We start from the raw sequence: 21,637 nt of genomic DNA, 5'->3' as shown, positions 1-21,637 counted from the left end.
GTGCTAAAAGCAATAAAAAACCCCTATGGTAGTGTAAAAGATATCTGATTAATTGGAACTATGAGATGCTATCTCTTATATGTACTTAAAGTAAATTGCTACAGTAATCTGCATGTTCTGCTCTATTCAGTGGGAGGTGTCTCAGAATGGAGCTCTGTGCCTTGCTGCTGCAGACAGGAGCTGCCCCAGCCAGATAAAAAGAGCTCACACTAATATCTGGTACCAGATTAGCAGAGAAATCTCTGCAAAAGACCCGTCCACAGAGAGCAAGCCACTTCTCTGCTTTCTGAATTTTCCAAATGGTAGGTCAAATTTTTATATTGTCATTTAACCAGAAATAATAGAAGTATTTGATAAGAAAGTTTATTTCAGTTCACTTATGTGCTTCTTTATCTTAAGAAATAAAATTAGATTAAAATAGTGGGTATACTTCCATGATAGACAGTTAGTGTTGGGACTAACAAAAATTTACCTTGTTGTGAAGTGTGTTTAGAAATGGATTTTGCCATCAGTTTCCTGGCATATATTACTAATTAGTCAAAGACACAGAAAATCTTTATTCCCCAAATGATTTTTCAGAGTTTAGCATATTTATGTATTTTGTGCTTAAAAATATTTTTTAAGAATTATGTGTATATCAATTCTAGAAATTCTTCAATGCTGAAATTCCTACATTTTACACCTACACCTGTAACTAGTGTAATTGTTAACTCTTGAGAATGCTAGTTTTGGAATAAATTCAGTTTTAATGTTGCAATTTTAAAAAGATATTTTCAGTCAGAATGGATTTTCTGGTTTGATAGAAGAACGAAAATAATTTCCAAAAGGTGTATGGATGTATATATCTGTTAAAAAATTCCACAAAAGTGCTCTTTCGTGGGATTTTTACATTGTGAAGTCTGTTAAGATTTTTTGGGTAGAAATTGAGATATTTCCAGGTTTTGTTAGTATGCTAGTATGCTAATTTTGTCACTTATATAAACAGTATTATAAACATTTTGTCGGAAAATAGAATTTTGGAAAGAAAAGCAGAAATATGCTGCTAACACAGCCGCCTTCAGAGAATTACTGAGTTAAGCCCCACAGACCACTGCATCTGCAATGCACGCAGTGGGTTCCCCCTTCTCTCACCTTCCTTTGATATGGTTCATTAGTAGCTAGGCTTTGACCCACCCAGACAGTTATCCCAAATTCCGGGTCTAATGCTTTTCCAGCACCACACTGAAGTTTTTGTTTGCAGAGCTTAGGTTTACACTGCTACCACGCAGTCATTTGAAGCTGTAGGAAGGAGCTGTAAGGCACTGCAGAACCAGTCCTTCTCTTGCTGCTTTCTGTCTAGACCTGCAACCTCTGTTTCAGTTCATATTGAGGTAATTTGGTGTTTGCTGCTTACTTTGGAAAATGCAAACAGAATCACATTGCTTTTTCAGTTGCATGAGCTCTTTGGATTTTCAGGAAACATTCCTCTTTTATTAGAGCCCTCTCTATTGTACATATTCGCACACACAACCCCCATACCCTCCTTGAACTGCTGCTGGTACTCAGCAACTAAAAAATGGAGGGAAATTCAATGAAGTAATCATCACATTTGGTGGGGAGCATCTCAGCTCAAATATTTTGCATTCTTTTGGTGCAGGCTGATAGCCCAGTATGTGTAAGGTCTCTCAAAGACATATTTTTTTCAGTAAACAGAAGGCTAACTGCAACAGCTGGCAAGTATGGAGATAGGAAATTATGAATTTCTTACTCCTGAATCATTCTGGTGCTTGTTAGAAAAGTTAGTGAAAGCAAGTAATTGGCTGTCTCCCTTCCTGGACAAAGCTGTATCTTAAAAATGGTGAAAGCACATCTTGAAGCTTTCTGGTAATCACCAGCCTTCCATTTCTAGGGCTGCAATAGCACTGGCAATAAAGGACTTGCCAGTGTCTCCAACAGAGGCATTACTTGTGGCTGAATTCCTAATAAACACTTAAAAATAAAATATCAAATGAGACAAAACCCCTCATTTCAGAAAGACTCCAAACTTAGTCTATGAAATAACTAAACTTTTTAAAGATTTTAAAGATTTTAAAAGATTTTTAAAGAAAAAATTTTGTCATCTTGCTGAGGTATCACTCACTTAAGGCAGCTCTAAAAAATAGAAGGACAGTTAATATTACTGCTGGCATACCTTGTTGGGGGCAAATAAGTTGCTGAAACAAAACCAAACACTTTGTGGGAAAAGTCTTCCGGTAGAGAACGAATATTCTGGATATTTTTGCTCCCTGCTAGTGTTAGAAATGACTTTTAGGAACAAGCCTCATGCTCTGAACGATGAACAAAGATGAATGCTTTGCTGTGCTGATGCTGTGAATTTCATTGTGCCATTTTGTGACGTGTCTTTTTCTCCCAAGGGTCTGTCCAGTCTGCAATGAAATTCTCACACTTTTCTCTTCAAACACTAAGTTTTGTTATTGTTTTTTCAGAGGTTAAGAATAACCCTCTGGATATTATTAAACCTTCTAAAAGAAGAAACTTTCCATTTCAATACAAAGCTGACGATATTTCTGAAAGCTCAAAACTGAGTTTGCTCTGAATTTTAGACTTGGCAAAAACATAGGACTTGATAAGTCTTGTCCATGTTTATTTAGTCTGGAAGTTTTGGCACTGAAATAAAAATTCCTTGCAGTAAGTGTGACGACACTACTTAACATTTCTTGCCTGTGTTTTACTCCTCCCTTTATGCTCACTATCTGCGAGACAAATTATATTTTCTTTCTGACTTGATTTCTCTTGAAAATAACTTGCCTACTGTCTGTAGGACCCAGTGGCTGCTGCTCACTCATACATGACAGTAGAACCCACTGCTCTGTGATCTGCAGTGAAGAACTGCATTCAAAGCTTTTTCATGGTAAGTAGAATGCTTGTAATTACCTAATATAGCTGGGTTGCATTTCTTCTGTCTCCTGAGATATTCCCGGATTAGGTCAGGAATTAGGATCAGCTTAATGCCCACGATCAAATGGTCAGTTTTTTTAAAAGTGGTTTGCTGGAGAGTTCTTGAGCCACAGCATGAACTACAGCTGGTGTGTATCAGCTAGACAGATGAAAACATCAGTGAGATACAGGATCTGCCCTGCTGCTGTTAGCTAAGTACAGTAATATGCTTCTTTACCTTCCTTTCCAGTCCATTTCCTCAGTTCCCCTTCAGCTTAGTGTTGTTCATGGCACTCACTTGGTTTTGATCCTACAGCTCAACACTTACCTAGAGAAGCTTTCACTGACGATTACTCCCCTTTCATAAAAAGACAAAAAAGTAAGGTGCACCTAAGCAATTGGTTGGATGTAATTCAAAACCAGTGTAATTCAGAACCAGGATCTGTCCTTTTCTAAGTTGGGGTACAGTTTCTCTGCACTTCACTGTGAAGAAAATGCAATGTACATTTATCTTCCTTTTAAAAAAAGCAAGTAAGTTAAGAGAGGCTTCTGTCTGAGGAGCACCATGACAAAGCAATTCCCCAGCTCCCACTAAACTAAGTCATAACTGTAGTTTCAATGGTGATAGAATAAATAACTGCACCTCAAAGCTGCAAAACTGCTGCACACAGTGTACAGAGCAGCTCACATGATGCCGTTTATCACTGCATGATATAATTTTCTGTTCAGTTTTCTGATGTACATTGATACAGCATTACTGATAAAGTCAGAGTATATTCTAAGATATCAATGTTTTTTCTTCCTAGTTTAGAAATATGATGAGGCTTATAGATTTGATCCTCCTATCTACCTTCCTCTCAGTTTCCATGACATCTGAAACATGTAAGTCACATTTTAAAAATACTTTCTGATAAGGTTTGTTCTGTACAAATGCGTAGGCTGTTTCCTAATTAGTGGTTTTATTTTTAAGCCTAGTGAGTTCACCTCAAGCCAGAAATCACAACTTAAAATCTAGCTTTTAAAGTATATTAAAATGCGCCAAACACTGTCCATTTCTCTGACAACAAGTGTAGTTTCAACTTCTGTCACTTAGCACCTCTGCAAGCAGAAAGAAAAGGGTCTTCTTGAATGAATTTGAGAGTAGCTGGTGCTCCAGTTCCCAGCTGGGCACAAACTCCTAGAACATGCTTTAATTGCACTGAGCAGCATGTATGCACATGCACCCTCCTGAATCAGGGCTGTAAATGGGCGCTGTTCTCCACAGAAATGCTCTTTAATGTCCTAAATTTGGGGATGTTAATTGAAAAATGCAGTGTAACAATAATGTTTCCTTGCACAGGGGCAATGTTCGGAGCAGTAAACTATTTATGAATGTGCCAGCTCTATTGACTCAGCTATATAATGCTGACCAGGGACACAGTGTTGTACAGGGCTCATGTACTTCTATTCTTGAGCTGAGATGCTCATTTATCTGAAAAGTTCTGTAAGATATGATCTCCAAATATTTCTCCGTACTGTCAATTTTACAATAGGAATGCTAAGATTCAAGCAAAGTATATTTATTAATGTGCCAAATTCTGCTGAAGAATTTGGCAAAATTATTTTCATGGATGTCATTGAATTAAAATGAGGCCTTTCTTTTTCAATGTTTTCCATCTCCACACTATTTTTCCTCAGAAATCTGTATTTCCAATATGTTCTACCTTTGGTGGGGCAATATTGAATTTTCTGACCCCCCTGATATGCCCCAGTGTCTTTGCAAGGCTTGTAGGTGGGAAAATTGTTAAAATTATGGGATTGGGGTTCCTCATACTCATAGCTGGCTAATTTAGGAGCCCCAAATTAGTGAGTGAGATGACAATATCGGTGGAGATGGACCACTTCTTCAGAAAAAAACAGAGGAGAAGTGTCCATCATGTGGCGACTCTCACCTCCTCATTTGTGCACCTACATGTCTAAAGCTGCCATTGCAAAGTGTCATTTTTGATAGACACTGTCTGTTTTGGTTAGCTGTTTGGTTATCTACTCTCATTTTCATGCTCTGTTATCTACTGCAGCTCCTCTGCCAATCTCAACCTTTGTTCTGTCACCATCCTGGCTCATACTCCAATCTTTTGCTCCTTAGAATGCAATTTAACTTCCAGATTGTTTTCAGTGACAAGTACACTATTTAGGTACCTGAGCACTTAAGTATTTATCACAATTGCTTGAATCTAGTTTCTCTGGACCAATTTGAGTATTCAAAAGTAGAAGTATATTCAGCTAAAAAAATAACCAACTTAAAATATTAGTGACTTACTCCCAGATTTTCTTATGTGTGATCACATGTGGTTTATTTTTCTAAGCTTCTTGTTTGTCTCAGTTATTTCTGTATCTTTTCACCTTCCCAGAATCTGATTTCTCATCAGATTCTTCCTTTCAGGCTATCACATTGCTTTCATTTCTTTCCCACCTTATTTTCATGAACTTCAGAGAGGGGCTGTTTTTATTTGTATTTTATTTTATTTTATTTTATTTTATTTTATTTTATTTTATTTTATTTTATTTTATTTTATTTTATTTTATTTTATTTTATTTTATTTTATTTTATTTTATTTTATTTTATTTTATTTTATTTTATTTTATTTTATTTTATTTTATTTTATTTTTCCTAAGGATCTAATCTACAGACTTCCTTCTATGATTTTTTTCTTTCAGGAAAAAAAAAAAATCAACTTCATTTCTCTGTATTAAAAAAACAGGAAAAAAAGCACTCATCCATTGCATAAAAAAATATTCATTATACTGAAGTAAGGAAAGATAACTACATTAAAGCCGTATTTTTCTTTGTTTTAATTAATTTTTTGAATAGAAACAGTATTTCAGGCTAAGATTTACATAATAATCTCACTGTAAGAAATCACTATTTTTTCAATTAAATTGTCTTGTTTTTTTCTGCATCTCCACTTAGAACCTAGGGATCTGTTTGTTTATTTGTGCCTCCCACATTAGTTCCTGTTTTTGGAAACAAATGGCTCCATAGCTCAAGGTAAACAAAATTTTTGTCGAAAAACCATCTAGTGAAAATGAGATTGCTGTGTATCATCTCCAAAAGCTCAAGGAGGGTAGAGGGACATGACTGGCCTGCTGATCCAAGAATGCCAAGTTCTCTGTCCCAGCGGACAAAGGTTTAACTTACCTGAGATTTTAATCTTTTGCTCAATTGCAGTTGATGCTATGGAAGGTGAGGCCTTTGTTATAAAAGGTCCCAAATGGAGTTCATCAGTGAACATCACCTGGTATCGCACGGACACTCACACAAGAATTCCTGCCGAAGAGGAGGGATCACGAGTGTTTTCCATGGAACGATTTCTTTGGTTTCTGCCAACTTCTAGAGAGGATTCTGGAAACTACACTTGTGTAACACGTTTGTAAGTACCGCATGGAAAGTGGAAGGTGTAAGACTGGCAAGAATATATGTTTTGATAATATATTATAATTAAATTTTTGGACATGATGACTTTTTAAAATAAGTTTTCATCCTGCAACTGCTATTTTTATGGCAGATCATTAAAACCAAGCTGCGACTGAAATACAATAATCATCCACATATTTATAGAATGACACACATTTGTTATAAACATTGATAGATTCCATGTAAAAATGCAGTCACTGACATAACTTATTCCATTTTTGAAGTTCAAGTAATCGCACGAAGTCGTACAACGTGAGTGTGCAAGTGCATTCATACAAGCCAGGAGAATGTTTCCCAAGTCGGATTCGTTACCCAAATGACACTCAAACAGGAAGAGTTGTTTGTCCTACCATTGATAACTATAAGAATGCTACTATTGTCCAGTGGTATAAGGTAAATAAAACCCTGATGGTGCCAATGTAGGTCAACATATTGAAAAGCTCTTTGCAACCAAACACGTTTTTCTTTTCCAGGACTGCAAACCTGTTAAGGGACAGAGATACCTCAAGAAAGAGAAATATATTTATATTGAGAATCCAAGAAGGGAGGATGATGGTTATTATACTTGTCAATTTATTTATACCCATAAAGGAAATGTGTTTAATGTATCAGCAACAAGAATTTTCATAAGTGGGGGTAAGACAATAATTCTGTAGCTTGCTAAGATTAAAAGACTAATGTCAATTTAGAGCAAAGGAAACTCCTTTTGTACACTAAAAAGAGAAAGCATTTTGGTTGGTTTGTTTTATCATCTTATTTAAGAATTACATCATCTCTATTAGATTAATTTTGTGGATGGTCACCCACATGGAGTAAGATGGAGTAAAGTCAGACCTGGTGTCATTTAGATTTTTGTTTAAAAGGTTCTGATGACTCTGGTTAGATGCTGTGGTTGATAGAGTTCTCTGGTAGCACATTTCTGAAATGAAGGATCTCCTCAGTGGAATGCCACTATGCTTTCTATTTATTGAGGGCAGCAGAATCTGTGGCTAGTGAGGACTGTCTGGTGGTCACTAAATCAGTCATATGTTGATGGCCTTCAGCTTAATGCCTCGTGGTCTGTCTCAACCATCTAACATTTATTTGGTAGTAGAACTGAAAAAAAATTAAATTTGTCTTTAATGAGACAAAATACAGCTAGAAATAGAAAATGGATGGATCTCAGTGATTACTATGTCTCTGATTTTGAACATAGCCAATATGACTGAGATGTGTGGACTTTGGGTTGCCTCTAGGATGTAGTCTCCTCAGGAAGATTTTTTATTTGGATGGTGTTCAGGAAATGGTGCACAGAAATTTATAGTTTCAGATTGCATCAACTTGTGAAACTTCAAAATGCATTTTCAGCTCTGTAATCAGATCAGTAGAAAAATAGTCAGAAAAACCTTTTCTTGGGGGATGGTGGAGGGCTTGAGTTTGGCTCACATGGTTGTTTTGTTGCTGTGTACTTACTTTGTTTTTTTTTAAAAAAAAGTGATGTTCATTTGCAGACTGAGCATCAGGCCTTTTTGCTCTGGGGAGGCACACAGCTTGTGGGCAGAGTGCAGACCTGGAGCGTGGGAGCTTTGGATGCAGTTTTTGCTGCTGTGCCCAGATCTCAGTAGCAGAGTTCATTCTGACTATTCTGAGCTGGACAGAAGACAGCTTGAGCAGAGACCTAATTCAGTAGCTGATAAATGTTGTGCTTTTCCTCCTTTTCTGCCTGTTGCTCTACATGATCACAATCATGCTTTCCATTACACTTCTCTGCCTAACAATTTTTGTTTGAATGTACTTCCATCAAAACTTTTTTAACTGTTTGGAATACTGTTCTTCCTGTGTTACAACAAAAATTTCTGGGTTTTATTTGGCTCAAAGATATTCAAATTTATAAAAGCCTTTGTTACATCCAGACAGATCTTGAAGTTCATCTAACTTTCTTTTGAAATCATTGCAGAAAGAAGAGATCACAACATAACATGTGAAATCTAGGCTGGGTCTGGCATGTCTGCTCCAGGGTTTTCTAAACTCTAAGTACTTAATGGCAGCTTAGAGTTTTTATCAGACCTTAAAATACGTATGCTGATGAGTGGAACTGTTCTGTTTGGTTAATATTAGAGAGTTATGATCCACATTCCTGTTGCCTTGCAGATCCATACTGATCCAGAGGAGTTTCTGCCTCTGAATTCTGGCAGCTAAGAACTTAGCATAGTCAGGCAGCTGGAAAGTTACTGGCTCTCTCCTGACTTCTATTTTATCATATCCTGTCAGTCTGGGAAGCAGGGACTGCAATGTGTTCCTACAGAATTTTTTTGGAAATACGTGTTTCACAGAGGTGCCTTGGTGTGGAAAAGCTTAATGAGCAAAGGGTTAGAAAGCAATATTTTTGGGTTTCAGATTGGGTTTCATTTTTGGGTTTGGGGTTCAGATTCTGCATAAGAGTATGTATTAGCTATTTCATATAATGGATATGAGTAATTTCTCAAATGTCTCTTAATAAAACTCCAAAACAGTTGAGAAACCCCAAAACAGCTGAGAAATCATACAAGCCTATTACAGCATTTGCTTTTTTCCCCCACTCAGCAGCTAATGCAGTACTTCAAAACCTAATTTTTTTTCTTACTTTCTATGTACAAAGGTACAATAGATGGGGAATAAATACTGAAGATATTAACATGTACATACTCCCCAGAGATATTTGGTTGTAGGAATAAAACCTGATGATCCCAACAAGTATGTGAAACACTGTTAGTTTGCAATTCTGTTTTGTGATCATAAAATATTAATTGTACAGATTACAAATCTTATCTTACAAAATTCATTTTCACAACTTTTTAATGCATACTTTCTTTTCCTCTTTAATTTCTAAAGTAAAATACTCACCTCTACCACCTCAAATCATATTTCCAAAGAATGAGGATGTAATAGAAGCAGAGCTTGGTGAGTACAAATTTTAATTTGTATTTAAATTAACATTTTGTAATGGTCTAGAAGATGTGTATCTTCAAGAAGTTGTAATGATGGAACTTCTCATCACAGTTTTGTACCATAATATTTACCATATTTAATTCCCTCCAGGCTCAGAGGTGTGAAGTTAGATATAACTGATGTGTTATTTAGGCATTAAGTGAAGTTTAGGAAGATTTAATCAACTTGTTCTACTCTCACTGGGATACACTTGGATTATTCACAGAGTGAATCATTACATGTCAGCTGAAAGGTGACAGCTTCCATCCACTTCAAAGAGGGCAGTGGTTAAATCCCTCAAAACTGCTTGATGGTATCCCTAAGAGGGAAGGATGGACTATTCTTGTGGCTAGAGCTGCTCCTTGCTACCTTGAGTCCCTACGTGGAGACAGCGCCCGTATCTCTGTTGAGGAATGAGGGAGAGCAAGGAGCTGGTTGCTGGCTCTGAGGCTGAGGAGCGCTGCCTGTCTCATACCCAAGCTGGCTGGCAGTGATCAGACAGCCTGCTTGGAAGAGCTGGAGGAGGACTGGGAGGGCAGAAGGACAGGACCCAGCAGTGGATTGAGACAGAGCAGCTGGACAGCCCATGATGCAGGGCTTGCTCCTGGCTCCCTGCTGTCCAAGCTATGGATGTTCCCAGGGATTCACATCCTGGTTAGCTTGCACCATCAGGATAAGGTGTTCCTGGCAGGAGTCAGAGTTGTCTGGGGTTTGTCTGCAGTCCTTGGGTAAAGTGGAGCTCTCCAGCAAGAGACTAAACCCATCATCTAAATAGGTAATCTAAATAGGTAATCCAAGATCTGTCTGCCAGGGCAAGTGGGGTGAAACTGGGCCAGTGGGAGAAGGGATTGTACCTACACTCCTCTGCTTCTGTCGACAGCAAGACTGCTCAGGCAGCAGGTACTGCAGGGGTCCACAGCCCTCTCTGTGCCATGTGCTGAGGCTCAGAGACTTGTCAGTTGACTCTCATTCCCATTATTTTATTCCTCTTTTTTCCCCCAGCTGTTTTAGCTGTTTTCCCCAGAAATTAGATGGTCTCTGCTCGAGGACAAGCTTTCTCTAGTAAGATGGTCAGTGCCCAGTGCTCTGTGGGCTCTGCCTGTCACTCTGATAGTGCTTACACAGAGAAAATTCACTTTGCATTTGAAACCCAATTGCTGTACTGGCTCTATTGTCTCCTGTTTGCAAAAATGAAGGGGTTTCCCCATGCTCCCTAATACCAATTCATGATCTAGCCATAAGATTTAATATTCTTATCTAAGGCCTGCTTAGATGCAGACTTACATGGAAACAATTTAACATGTTTAAATTACAGTTTCTTTTGGTGCAATGGTGACCCTTACTTTGAAATAAATATTTCCTAATGTGGAATATTTAATAAGTAATTTCCTGTTTTAGTTTTGCCTGGACTGGCTTACTTTACTTTTGTCCAGCTTGAATAAAATCCAAGATAAGGCTGCAGACAAGTCGCAAAATAATAGATGCTGAAATTTAATTAGATTATTTATGTGTACATTTGTGTGTTAACCACCATATCTATCCTATGTTCCTCCACATATAATCCAGCTGATTGTATGTGTCAAGAATCACAAGTTAAGGGGATATTTTCTTCATCATAATAAATATAAATAATTCCTTTTGTAATCCTTGGTGTGCTATTAGATCATTTGCTGAAAAATTCCTGTTATTTCTTTTTGTCTGTTCTATGTATCATTTTTTCAGCAGTAGTTCAGAAAACATATTATGACAAAACTCACAAGTTTTATGAAGATTTGTAGGGAAAGGTGTCATGAGGAAAATATAATTTTCCTTGTTTTTCATCAAGGAATGTTTACATCTCTGTATCTTGATTAGGTGCTGCTTTGTCTCTGAAATGTCGGGCCCGCCTGGGGATTAACAAACAGCCGCTGGCTGCTGTCAGCTGGGATGTGGATAACATCTCAGTGAAAAGACTCGATTTTTCAAGATTTCATAGAGAAACTCATTTGTAAGTCCACATAACACAGAATAATCTTTCTTCTACACAAAATGTGCCTAGCCTTTGAAACCAATGGTACCATCTCTTTCTCTTTCTATTAGTTTTGATGATCATGAGCAAGTATACTATGGAGAGACAACTTTGAATATTACTGAAGTAAAAAAGGAGGATCTGCAGTCAAATTTCACATGTATAGCATTGAACACACTGTACAGCACAAGAGTCACAGTGACATTACAACTCAAAGTGCAATCCAAGGGTAGGAGTTTTTAATTTTGATTCTTTACAATTTGCACTTAGTTTGAAATATGCTGGTGAGTTTATTTTATTATTTGTTTCAGATAGTAAAAAAGTTTCAGTTAATAAGAAACAAAACCAGCCTGCTTCTTCCCTACAAGTTCCAGCCAGCTGCAAAATTCTTGTGTCTGAGTCTTTGTCCTTGGGGTTGGGGAGAGAGTGGGACATTATTCAAACAGGGTCAGCAAGAGATTAAATACACGGAGCGTGACTGTATCAGCTCTGCGATAAGAATATCCTGTTTCTAGGATATTTCTCCACTGTGACAAGTAGAACTATTGCCTGTAGTGTAAAAGTGTGGCAGAAAATAGGCAAACTTTAAATATAAGGGTTTCAGCCGCTGGTTTGCCAGTTTGTCTTCCTTAGTATTACTGCATCCACTGTAGTGCCCTTTTTGGACTGAATGTTGTGAGTATCACCTCTTCAAAATCACTCTTTATCTTCTCTGAGTGCCACTGTGTTCCCTCTGTGCCACACAGAGGTGTGAGTAGTGCTTCAAAGGCTATCCCTTGGTTTTGTTTTTAATTTCCTGGTTCTAGTAGTACCTGAAAGAGAAGGAAAATCCAGGGCAGTAAATGGTGGGGACAGAGATAATTCTTAGCTCATATAGGAATTTTCTTTTTTAATAGGGATAGCCAGATCCCTAAGCACTGCTGCCAACACCTCTGAGTCAGATTCCTATGGCAGAAAATGCAATTCTGTCTGTGAGGGCTCCGGAAGCAGCTGTGATCAATTGTTTCATTTTTCACTCCTTCAGACATGCTAACCACCAAGAATCATGGAATGATAGAATGTTTTGGGTTGGAAGGAACCTTAAGGATCATTTAGTTCCAAATTCCCTGCCAAGAGCAGGGGCACCTTTCACTAGACTAAGTTGCTCAGAGCTCCAGCAGCCTGGCCTTGAACAGAGGGATGGAGCATCCGCAGCTTCTCTGGGCAACCTGTTCCAGTGCCTCACCACCCTCGCAGGAAAGAATTTCTTAATATGTAATCTAAAGCTACTCTCTTTTCTTGAGGATTTTGAAAGTAAACGTCAAGACCTTTAACAGTTTTCTATAAGAGAGTGTTGGGGAGAGTAAAATCCAGTGTACTGTGATCACAGGGTGTGCACAGACCCATGTCCTGCTGTATCCTCGACTGCTCATGACTTTCTACAGGATCATGGCTTCAAGGCCTGGACAAATTTCCTTGCTAGCCTGGACTAGAAGAGATGTAGGTGAATTGTGACAGCAGAATAGCACCAGCAGGAAGGTGGCAGTAGATGTTTTGGCTGGATAGGTGAGTTTGAGTGCAGCACCACTCAGGAAGCTGGAAGTACACCAGCTTTGCACTGGAGTACTTGAGTGTGGGAGTGTACTTGCAATGAGAGGGAAGGAAACTGAGTAACAGCTTTTGTTTATTAGTACAAGTCTCTTGTTGGCCCCATATTACAGACTAGATGAAGGAGAACATATAGCATATCCTGTATTCATGCCATGAATCATTGAGTCTAATTTCTGTTATAGACAAATCTTATTTTGTTTTTTGTTCATAGGTCTTCAGTTAATGTTCATGAAAGCTCTTGGCTGTGACCCTGCTTTCACTGCTACCTTTTTTGTGTGGATATCTGTGCCCTTGTCCTTGTTGCTGCTGTTGACAAGGTGTCTGCCCCTGCTCCTCAGCGCTGTTGTGTCAGCAATGCTATGTCCAAAAGTGGCTGTGCTCTGCTTTAGTTTTCTTCACTCAGTTCTCTCAAAGCTCAGCAATATTTATGTTAAAGCAGTGTCTCTTGTTTCTGAGAATAATAAAAATGCTATATAGGATTCGCTTGTGTCTCTCATCTTGTAAATGTGTAATAAGGATGTGCACACTCTTTTTTGTTTGTTTTGTTTGTATGTTTGTATTTAATAGGGAAAAAATTCCAAATATATGATTGCTCCTTAGTGTTTCTCACAGCACAACTTGTGTCTGCTAGCTACTACCCTGTTAATGCTTTTTTTTGCAGTCATTCAAAGCAGAGATAAAGTTCAGAAAGCATCATCTCTGTTCTTCCTCAAAAATGTTTAATCTTAGAGCTAACCTTTTGCCTCATGTTTTGTAGACTGATGTGGACAGGAACTCTAGACACAGATCTCTGCTTTCACTGTCTGGAAGTGCATCCACCTTAGATGCCAGAGAAGATAGAAAAAACTGCTGCTCTTCTGGAATTTGTCTGGAACTCCTTCAAAAGTTGCTTTCTGACATGTTTTCTCTGGCCTTTCCAGTATTAGTTCTTGTGAGCTGATAGTTCTGTATTCCCATTACTCTTGAATATAAATAGAACATAGTTTACTCATGAGCTCAGCTGCTAAATGATGCAGTAAAGTCAAATGGAACAACAGGATCTATTCAGCCTTGTTCAGGGGTTTGTGGCACCTGCCCCCACTGTGCTGAATGTTCACTAGTGAATGAAATTAGTGAATGTCCATTAGTTAATTCCAGAGAAAATAGGTGCTAAGCCAGCATTACTGGGAATTGAACCTACTCTTCCAGGAAGACACCTTCCAAACTGCATGGGCACATTGGCTTCTTTTCCAGCCTTGGTCTAATCAAGGCTGCAAATATAAACAGCATTTTTTAGGTTTGCAATTGCAAATGTTGATGCTGGAACCTGCTTCTTCTCCAGATTATAGAGACTTAATGCAATGCACCAGTAATTGTAATGTTATGATGAGCATGCTGTCAACAAATGTATTGGTAAGAAACATCATCACACTCTGGTGCTAGGGTCAGCCCCTCCAGATAGTGAAAGGGGTTTCCTTACTTTGTCTGTGTGTATTGAGCAGGAAAATTGATAAAATACTAAAATTTGAAGGGGTCAACAAGGATGAAGTTCCTTCATAGGCATCATGTGATACTATTAAAAATATGGTCAAATTTCACTTAAGAAGGAACTGACTGTTTTCTTGCCCAATCTTATTGAAAGGTGTTTCCTCCTGATCTAGTTCTGGTGAGGTAAGCTTCCTCACAAGCCTAGAATTTCTTTTTCCCTTTAAACTCCAAAGAAATAAATGTAAAGACTGTGAAAATCTCGTTAAATTTGCCTCACAACCTACCAGAGGAAAGGGAAAATGTGCTTGTCAACTCTTCATTTATATACATTTTCAGCAGAATTTCTCAGGCACACCCTCCACTAGACCAAATCTCTCAGCACCCCATCCAAGCCATTCTGGAACACTTCCAGGGATGGGGGACCCACAGTTTTTCTGGGCAATCTGTTCCACTGTTTTACCGCCTTCAATGTAAAAAATGTTTTCCGTATATCTAGACTTAATCTATCTGTGATAAGTCTTCATCTCTTCGAGCTCTTCCACGAGGGAAATTGGAACTAAAGTGGGTGGCTCCTTTCTATCTCAGTTTCTCTTACTCATCATTGCTATTACATGCCCCTTGACCCTCTTGAAAGGAAAAGGCAGGAGAGAACATCATCTGACTTAGCATTGTTTATTTTATTTCTGTGACCTGGACGTGTTCTGTTTTCCTGCTTGTCTAGTGCTATCTTAGCTCTCTTATCTTGCAGATTTCATTACTTGCACACGCTCTTTGTATCCTATTTGTGCAATCATGCCAGAAGCCTCCATTTGTCCTTTTGTAGATTTTCATGCGTAGGCTTAGATGTCTCACAAAATGGTTGTGTTATTACCAGTTTTTGAAAGTCACAGATTACTTAAACATCATTGTCAGCTGTGGTTTTTAGCATAAGTAGGTCTGGATTCAACAAAGTGAATATTAATTATATACTGCATAGTATGCTTCTAGTTCAGGGGTCTGGGTGTTGGCTATGCCAGCTGGGGAGGGAAGAAGCTTTCTCATCTCTGTTTTGAGCTCCTGAAAGCTGTTAACAGAAGTAAGGATATGACCCTAAAGCTTCAGCACACTGATTAACTTCTCTGTGGCTAACAATATATTCCTCTGCTTTGCAGAGGTTCTTCCTAATGTCCTCCTGATCATGGGATCTCTAGTTCTGCTAGGTGCAATAGCACTCTCAGTGATCCTTTACCAGTCCTTCCGAGTGGATATTGTCCTGCTGTATCGGACGATATTCCAGCCCTACTCAGTCAAGGATGGTAAGTAAGACTTGAGAAAGAAAGTTTAAAAAAAGAAAATGGCAAATCACAGAGAAAGTAATTTATTTCATAGTTGCTAACCCATGACACCTGAGCTTGATTCTTCTTTTTCTTACACCTTCAGTAAAGAGAAGTAATACATAGCTCTGCAAGTGCTTTACATTCCCTTGTTTCCTGGGTTTTGTAGGACTGAATTACATAAAAGAGAGATTCAGTCCTGGTTTTGTAGTTTTTTATTGAAAGTATTTGCCATAAATACTGAATGATGTTGAAAACCTGATTTACAGTGCTATTAACTGTACTTGTTATGTGCTCTCTAATGCAAAGGAACAAACCTGATAACTAACGTGATAAAAGTATATGTTAGAGCAACACAGTTTTTGTAGGCCAAAAAGAAAGATACCAATAATCTGGAAGACATTTCTGGAGGAATACATACCATCTAGCTTTATTGGCTGCTTTCAGCTCAGGATTCAGATGTCTGCATTTAGTTGTATGAAATGAAAGTGCACACATGAAAGTTTCCATCTCAGACATGAAACCTGGAGATCTGTGGCTGGATCCTGCTGTCTAACCATGAGCAGTTGGTGCTGTTGGGGCTGCCTTAGGGCTTTAGCAAGACCGAACCCCTCGGCAGGGGGCAGCTGAAGGGCAGGCAGTGCCTAATGATGTGATGAAGTACATATTTTTAAGAGACCAAATCCAGCTAAATGGACAAATTTTAAATCTGAAGCTGACTCTTACCACAGATGTATGCATGGCAGATATCTACAGCTGATCTAGTTACTTCTCATTAAAGAGGAAAGAAGTATGCTTTTTAGGACAGTTTCCATGTAAGTGTATTTTATGATGAAATTAATCAGACTCTGGAAATGGACATTTCATTATTATTACAGAATCACAGGATCAGAGATTCACAGAATCAATGAGGACCGCTGCGATCATCGAGTCCAATCTATGACCGAACACCACACTGTCAGCTAGACCATGGCACTCAGTGCCATTCCCAGCCTTTGCTTAAACACCTCCAGGGATGGTGACTCAAACACCAGCCTGGACAGCCCATGCCAATGCCTAATCATCTTCTCTGTGAAGAAATTCTTCCTAATGTCCAACCTAATCCTCCCCTGCTCCAGATTAGCACTGTGTCCTCTTGTCCTGTCACTGCTTGCCAGGGAGAAGAGGCTGACCTCCCCACCTGGCTACAATCTCCTTTTGGGTCATTACGGAGAGCAACAGGGTCAAACCTGAGCCTTCTCTTCTCCAGACTAAATAACCCCAGCTCCCTCAGCTGCTTCTCCGAGGATCTATTCTTAGAATGGTTTGAGCAAGAACCTCAGCAACAAAAGAAAGGATTCAGCCATTTCCACCAGAAAGAAAGAAACGTTTGAGATAAGAATAAAAATGCTGTAATGGAAAACTTAATTTAGAGAAATGAATCAAGGAATGAAATAAATACTTGACTTTGTATTTGGTTCTGACTGTAAGACTGTTTCCTAAGAAATGTGATTTTCACTCAAGAGTATGATATGTTGTAGGAATGATGAATAAAGTCTTCAAGATGGAAGAATTTAAATGGAATATCTTGTGCTGAGAGACAAAGCCTGTTAATAGCAAATTGTATCACTGAAAAAACAAATGCTGAGCTTCGTGGCTATATCATTCTAATTTGCATTGATCAGTATTAATCTTACTGCATATACTTTGGAATGCAACCTTCGCAATACAAAGGCCAGGTTCTCCAAAGCTACAAACACACAAGACAAAACAATTGAGCATGGAAAACACCAAATATGCATAGCCTTTAATTTCCAAACATGCACCAGATGATATACATTATTCAGATTGGCTGGAACTGCTTCTTAGATCTATTTCACTATTGACTGATATTTTTATTTCTCTCCTACTTTTTGCAATAGACAGCTCTAATTCATGTTAACACAATATTCCTTCCTCTTGTTTTACCTTACAGATGGGAAGATATATGATGCATATGTTATCTACCCCAAAAACCACGCCAGTGAAGCTAATTTTGTGGAATATTTTGTTTACCAAATCATGCCAGATATTCTGGAAAATAAATGTGGATATACATTGTGTATTTATGGGAGAGATATATATCCTGGAGAAGGTAAGTTTCAGATCTGGTAGTGCACTGAAGTACTTGTCAAGCTTGAGCAAATTGTGATTCAAGTCCCTTTTAGGTGTGTAGGAGGTCGCTCTACATTCCAGACCTTGAAGCTCTTCTCCTCAGCAGCCATCTGCCTGCTCTCTCAGGCCAGGTGTCACAAGGGCACTCCGTGCTTTCCAGTGTGCTAGGAGAAGCAAGCCACTAGGAAAGGGCACAGACTTCTTATCACTTTGGAATGCACAGGAAACATGACCCTGAGTGTGACTCTTTTAAAAATACACTTGCTCTTTGGACAATCTAACTCTGTGCAGGCTTATCTGGGCAAAGCCACAACCAAACCTTGCATGAGCTGGCTTGGTGACTACAAGACAGGGAACAGAAGAAACTCATAAGCTCAGCCAAACCACAAACTCAGCTAAAGAAACACCTTTGCTGTTATCACTCAGGAGTTTTCAACCTTTTATGAGGGTGTTAGAATCACAAGAAGTTCACAGCTTCTTTTCACTGACTCGTTCTATTTTCCCTTCTCGCAATTCCCAGTATTAGTTCAGGAGAGAATTGGTATGCTTTATTTCTGCTTTCTTGTCTTTCAGGATGAAATAATGTAAATTATTCTGTGCTAATTTCCATATAAACACCCTCCACACTATCACATATGATTGCTGCCACCCAGGTGCTATCTGCTCTCCTTCAGAGCTCACTCCTCTGTTTATCTTGTGCCCTGGCTCTTCTGTAGAGTGGATCTTCTCTCTCTGTCAGGGAGCAGGCGTGAAGCCTAAGCTGGTGCATTTTCTGTTTCACATTTCTGAAATCATCTGCACTGGGCCAGGTGTCATTCATCTGCCCTCAGCTGAGGCTGAAACCTTTGATGTCCTTCTCTTCTGGAAAGTTGTAAAAGGGCTGCCTGGCCTTGGAAAAAATGAAGGTAAAGAAAAGCTGCAAAAGTTGTTGAGCCAGACCATTCCCAGATCCAGCACAAGGAGCTACAGTAGCTCACAAAACTGTCAAAGGCAAAATCTTACACCTCTTGCAGTGGTCTGGCAGCCCCCAGGAAAGGAAAAGAGGGCACACATGGAGCTGGCTGATGCATCAGCAAAGATGGTTTGTTAAATAATTGGTGCATTGAATTTCCTCAGCTGTGCTCCCACTTCTTCTCTTTTGGGCCAGCATCACAGGGACAGTAGCACTGATCAGCTCTCCCTAACATGGCAGTGGGAAATTCAAACACCTTCTGTTGTGCTGACACACAGATGCCCTGAAAGTCTGGATTTACCCCTGCAGGGTGAAGACCAACACAATGCACAGATTAGTGTATAACTTAGCACACAATAACTCAGGACAATTCACTATAATTTAGTCTAACCCCACCTGGAAATAAGCCTCTTAGATGCAAGTCACTCTAAAGTCTCCTGATGACTATTTTTCATGACTAAGTATTGCAAGATCATCTTTAAGGCACTAACATGGTACAACACAATTCCTTACATGGACACTGTTGATCAAACACAATTTTGTTACAGTCAGATCTACTGAATTTGACCCTAGGTCACTGGAATAGAAATTCCTAACAATACTTAAAAGCAGTGACTAAATTAATGTTTCAACTAAAAAACCCATTTGAAATGAAAGCGTTTTGGTTTGGGCTTCTTGCTTTTCTCTCCCCTTGCCCCATTGGTCTTTCTCTAATAAATAAACAAACTGTATCAGACTTAAGTGAGATAGAAATTATTTCTGGTTACAAAGCAATGAAAATGGAGTTTCCAATCTCAAAAGAATTTTAAAAGGAATATCAGTGTCTCATCATTTTCTTGTACATTGCTAGATGCAGCCAGTGCAATTGAGACCAGGATGCAGAAGAGCAGGAGGCTGATCATGCTGCTGACACACCAGCTGGTTAATTCTAAAGAAGATGCCTATGATCAACACATTGCTTTATACAATGCCCTCATTCAAAATAACACCAAGGTGATCCTTCTGGAAATGGAGACAATTGGGACTTACGGGAAGCTTCAGGAATCTCTTAGGTTTCTTATTAAGCAGCAAGGCACCATCAAATGGAAAGAGGAGCACACGGTGCACCCACAGTCACCCAGTTCTAAGTTCTGGAAGCAGGTTAGGTTCCATATGCCACTGGCACGCAGGCCCTCACACGTGGCTGACACCAGGTGAAGAACTGTGCTGCCCCATCAGGATGGACTACAAGCCCACAGCTGTTGGTCCTTTCAGAAAGGAAAGGAAATGACTGTACAGTCTGGAAGTCTGGCTGTGTTTTTTGAACTTCTTTTCAGTCCTTCTACTGAGTAACGATGGGGTAAATTGATGGAAGAGGTCTAGGAAACTAAGGAGATATTTTACAGGTATGAGAGGTCTAAATAAACAATTCTAGATTTTGGGGAGAATTTTGCATGTGACAGAAAACCAAATGTACCTGTAGTCTTTCTATATATAGTTGTATATATAACAGAAAGTTATGATTGTGAATAACTGAAAGCCTTGCAGGCTGAATTCATCTTTCTAATGCAGTTGATAAAATATAAATGCCTTCTGTATTATTTGATTACAAAGTATAACGTGTATTTTGCAATTAGAAAGTATAATGTTATTCTTTTGTTAACTTCTATTTTCTGACACTTACTCCTTTTTGATTCAATAGTGACACTCACAAGATGAAATTTTTTTTTTTCCTTGGTACGAATGCCTCACTAAAGAGTCTTTTGAGACTGATGTGAATACAGTGTTAAGGGAAAGAAATGCACTGATATATCTATATATCTATATATAAAAATACAATATGCATTTTTACAGGAAATAAATGACCTGATATATACATATATATATATATTTTACATGAATTGTTAAGGGAAATGAATGCACTGATACATACAAAGGTATTTTATATGCACTTTAAAATATTTTATATATCTATTAAAATGAATCACACAAATGGGAAATTTAAGTCTTTCGGGTACAATAATCATGCTGTTACTATAATTATTATCTTCACATAGAAATAACATATTAAAATTTAGGATGTTCTTTTGATACACTAACAGCATTCCTTTAAGCTACCAAAAAAAATAGACTGCTTTTTTACAACAAGAATTATACAGTTTTTCCCCATGTTTTGGCCTCATGTGTAGTTATACTTTCTTATATTTCTGATAGGAAATCAGATGTAGTGTAGTTATACTTGTGTGTAGTTATACTTTCTTATTTCTGATAGGAAATAACCTTAAATGCAAAGGTCAGAGCCAAATCTCCTTCTAGTTCAGGGGAACAGGAACAAGATGTATTCTAGTACAGGTATCCCTGAAAACGTTAATCTTTTTATAGTTTCAAACCCAGGATATTCTTTACTGTCAGAAAAGGCTTAGTTTTCAGCTTTAAACTTGCTACAGAATAGACTTAAAAAGTGAAAATCAGATGCAGAAAACTAACTTAACGGTAACTCATTGTTACCAAGTCCAGGATTAAAAGCAGGCAAATGCTTCCCTTTTACTGTAAATCTTTATTGAATAGAGATCTTCAGACTTATAAATAGTTTTTTGGAGTAGAAAAAATGTGCATAAAATATATGTATAGATATTTTTCAGCATTCAGTAAAAGATCTATGGCACACTAGACTGTTTTTCACTGATGAGTTGTATTTTCAAGCGTTCATTCACTCATTGCTCACTTCACCACAACTATAAAGCATCAAAGGTTGCATTTTGTAATCACCTCATTAGATTGTGTGCAGTGCTGGGTCCTGCTCCTAAAGATACCTCTGGATAAACCTTACTGTCTCTGTGGAAGCCCCACAAGATGGATTCATGCCAGTGTGAGACTTG

At 38.4% G+C, this 21,637-nt stretch overlaps 1 protein-coding gene across 2 annotated transcripts; it reads left to right on the top strand.

The window, feature by feature from the left end:
- Positions 1–260: 260 nt before the first annotated feature.
- On the top strand, positions 261–20,569 carry IL1RL1 (interleukin 1 receptor like 1). 2 transcript variants are annotated; one of them, XM_064713676.1, is made up of 12 exons: positions 261–302; positions 2,801–2,890; positions 3,723–3,798; positions 6,125–6,326; positions 6,595–6,763; positions 6,844–7,006; positions 9,221–9,289; positions 11,171–11,303; positions 11,396–11,553; positions 15,533–15,676; positions 17,649–17,807; positions 19,630–20,569. In XM_064713676.1, exons 2-12 carry the CDS (start codon positions 2,888–2,890, stop codon positions 19,974–19,976), a joined length of 1,623 nt encoding a protein of 540 aa, XP_064569746.1. In that variant the 5' UTR covers positions 261–302; positions 2,801–2,887; the 3' UTR covers positions 19,977–20,569. The 2 variants fall into 2 exon arrangements, with proteins under 2 accessions (XP_064569746.1, XP_064569840.1); XM_064713770.1 differs by lacking the exon at positions 261–302 and having other exon boundaries at positions 2,816–2,890; positions 3,728–3,798.
- The last annotated feature ends 1,068 nt before the right edge of the window (positions 20,570–21,637 follow it).

The sequence above is a fragment of the Zonotrichia leucophrys genome, chromosome 1, assembly GCF_028769735.1.
Source record: "Zonotrichia leucophrys gambelii isolate GWCS_2022_RI chromosome 1, RI_Zleu_2.0, whole genome shotgun sequence".
Taxonomy (NCBI): domain Eukaryota; kingdom Metazoa; phylum Chordata; class Aves; order Passeriformes; family Passerellidae; genus Zonotrichia; species Zonotrichia leucophrys.
The sequence above is the reverse complement of the archived record's forward strand: the minus strand, read 5'-3'. Positions and strand labels throughout refer to the sequence as shown.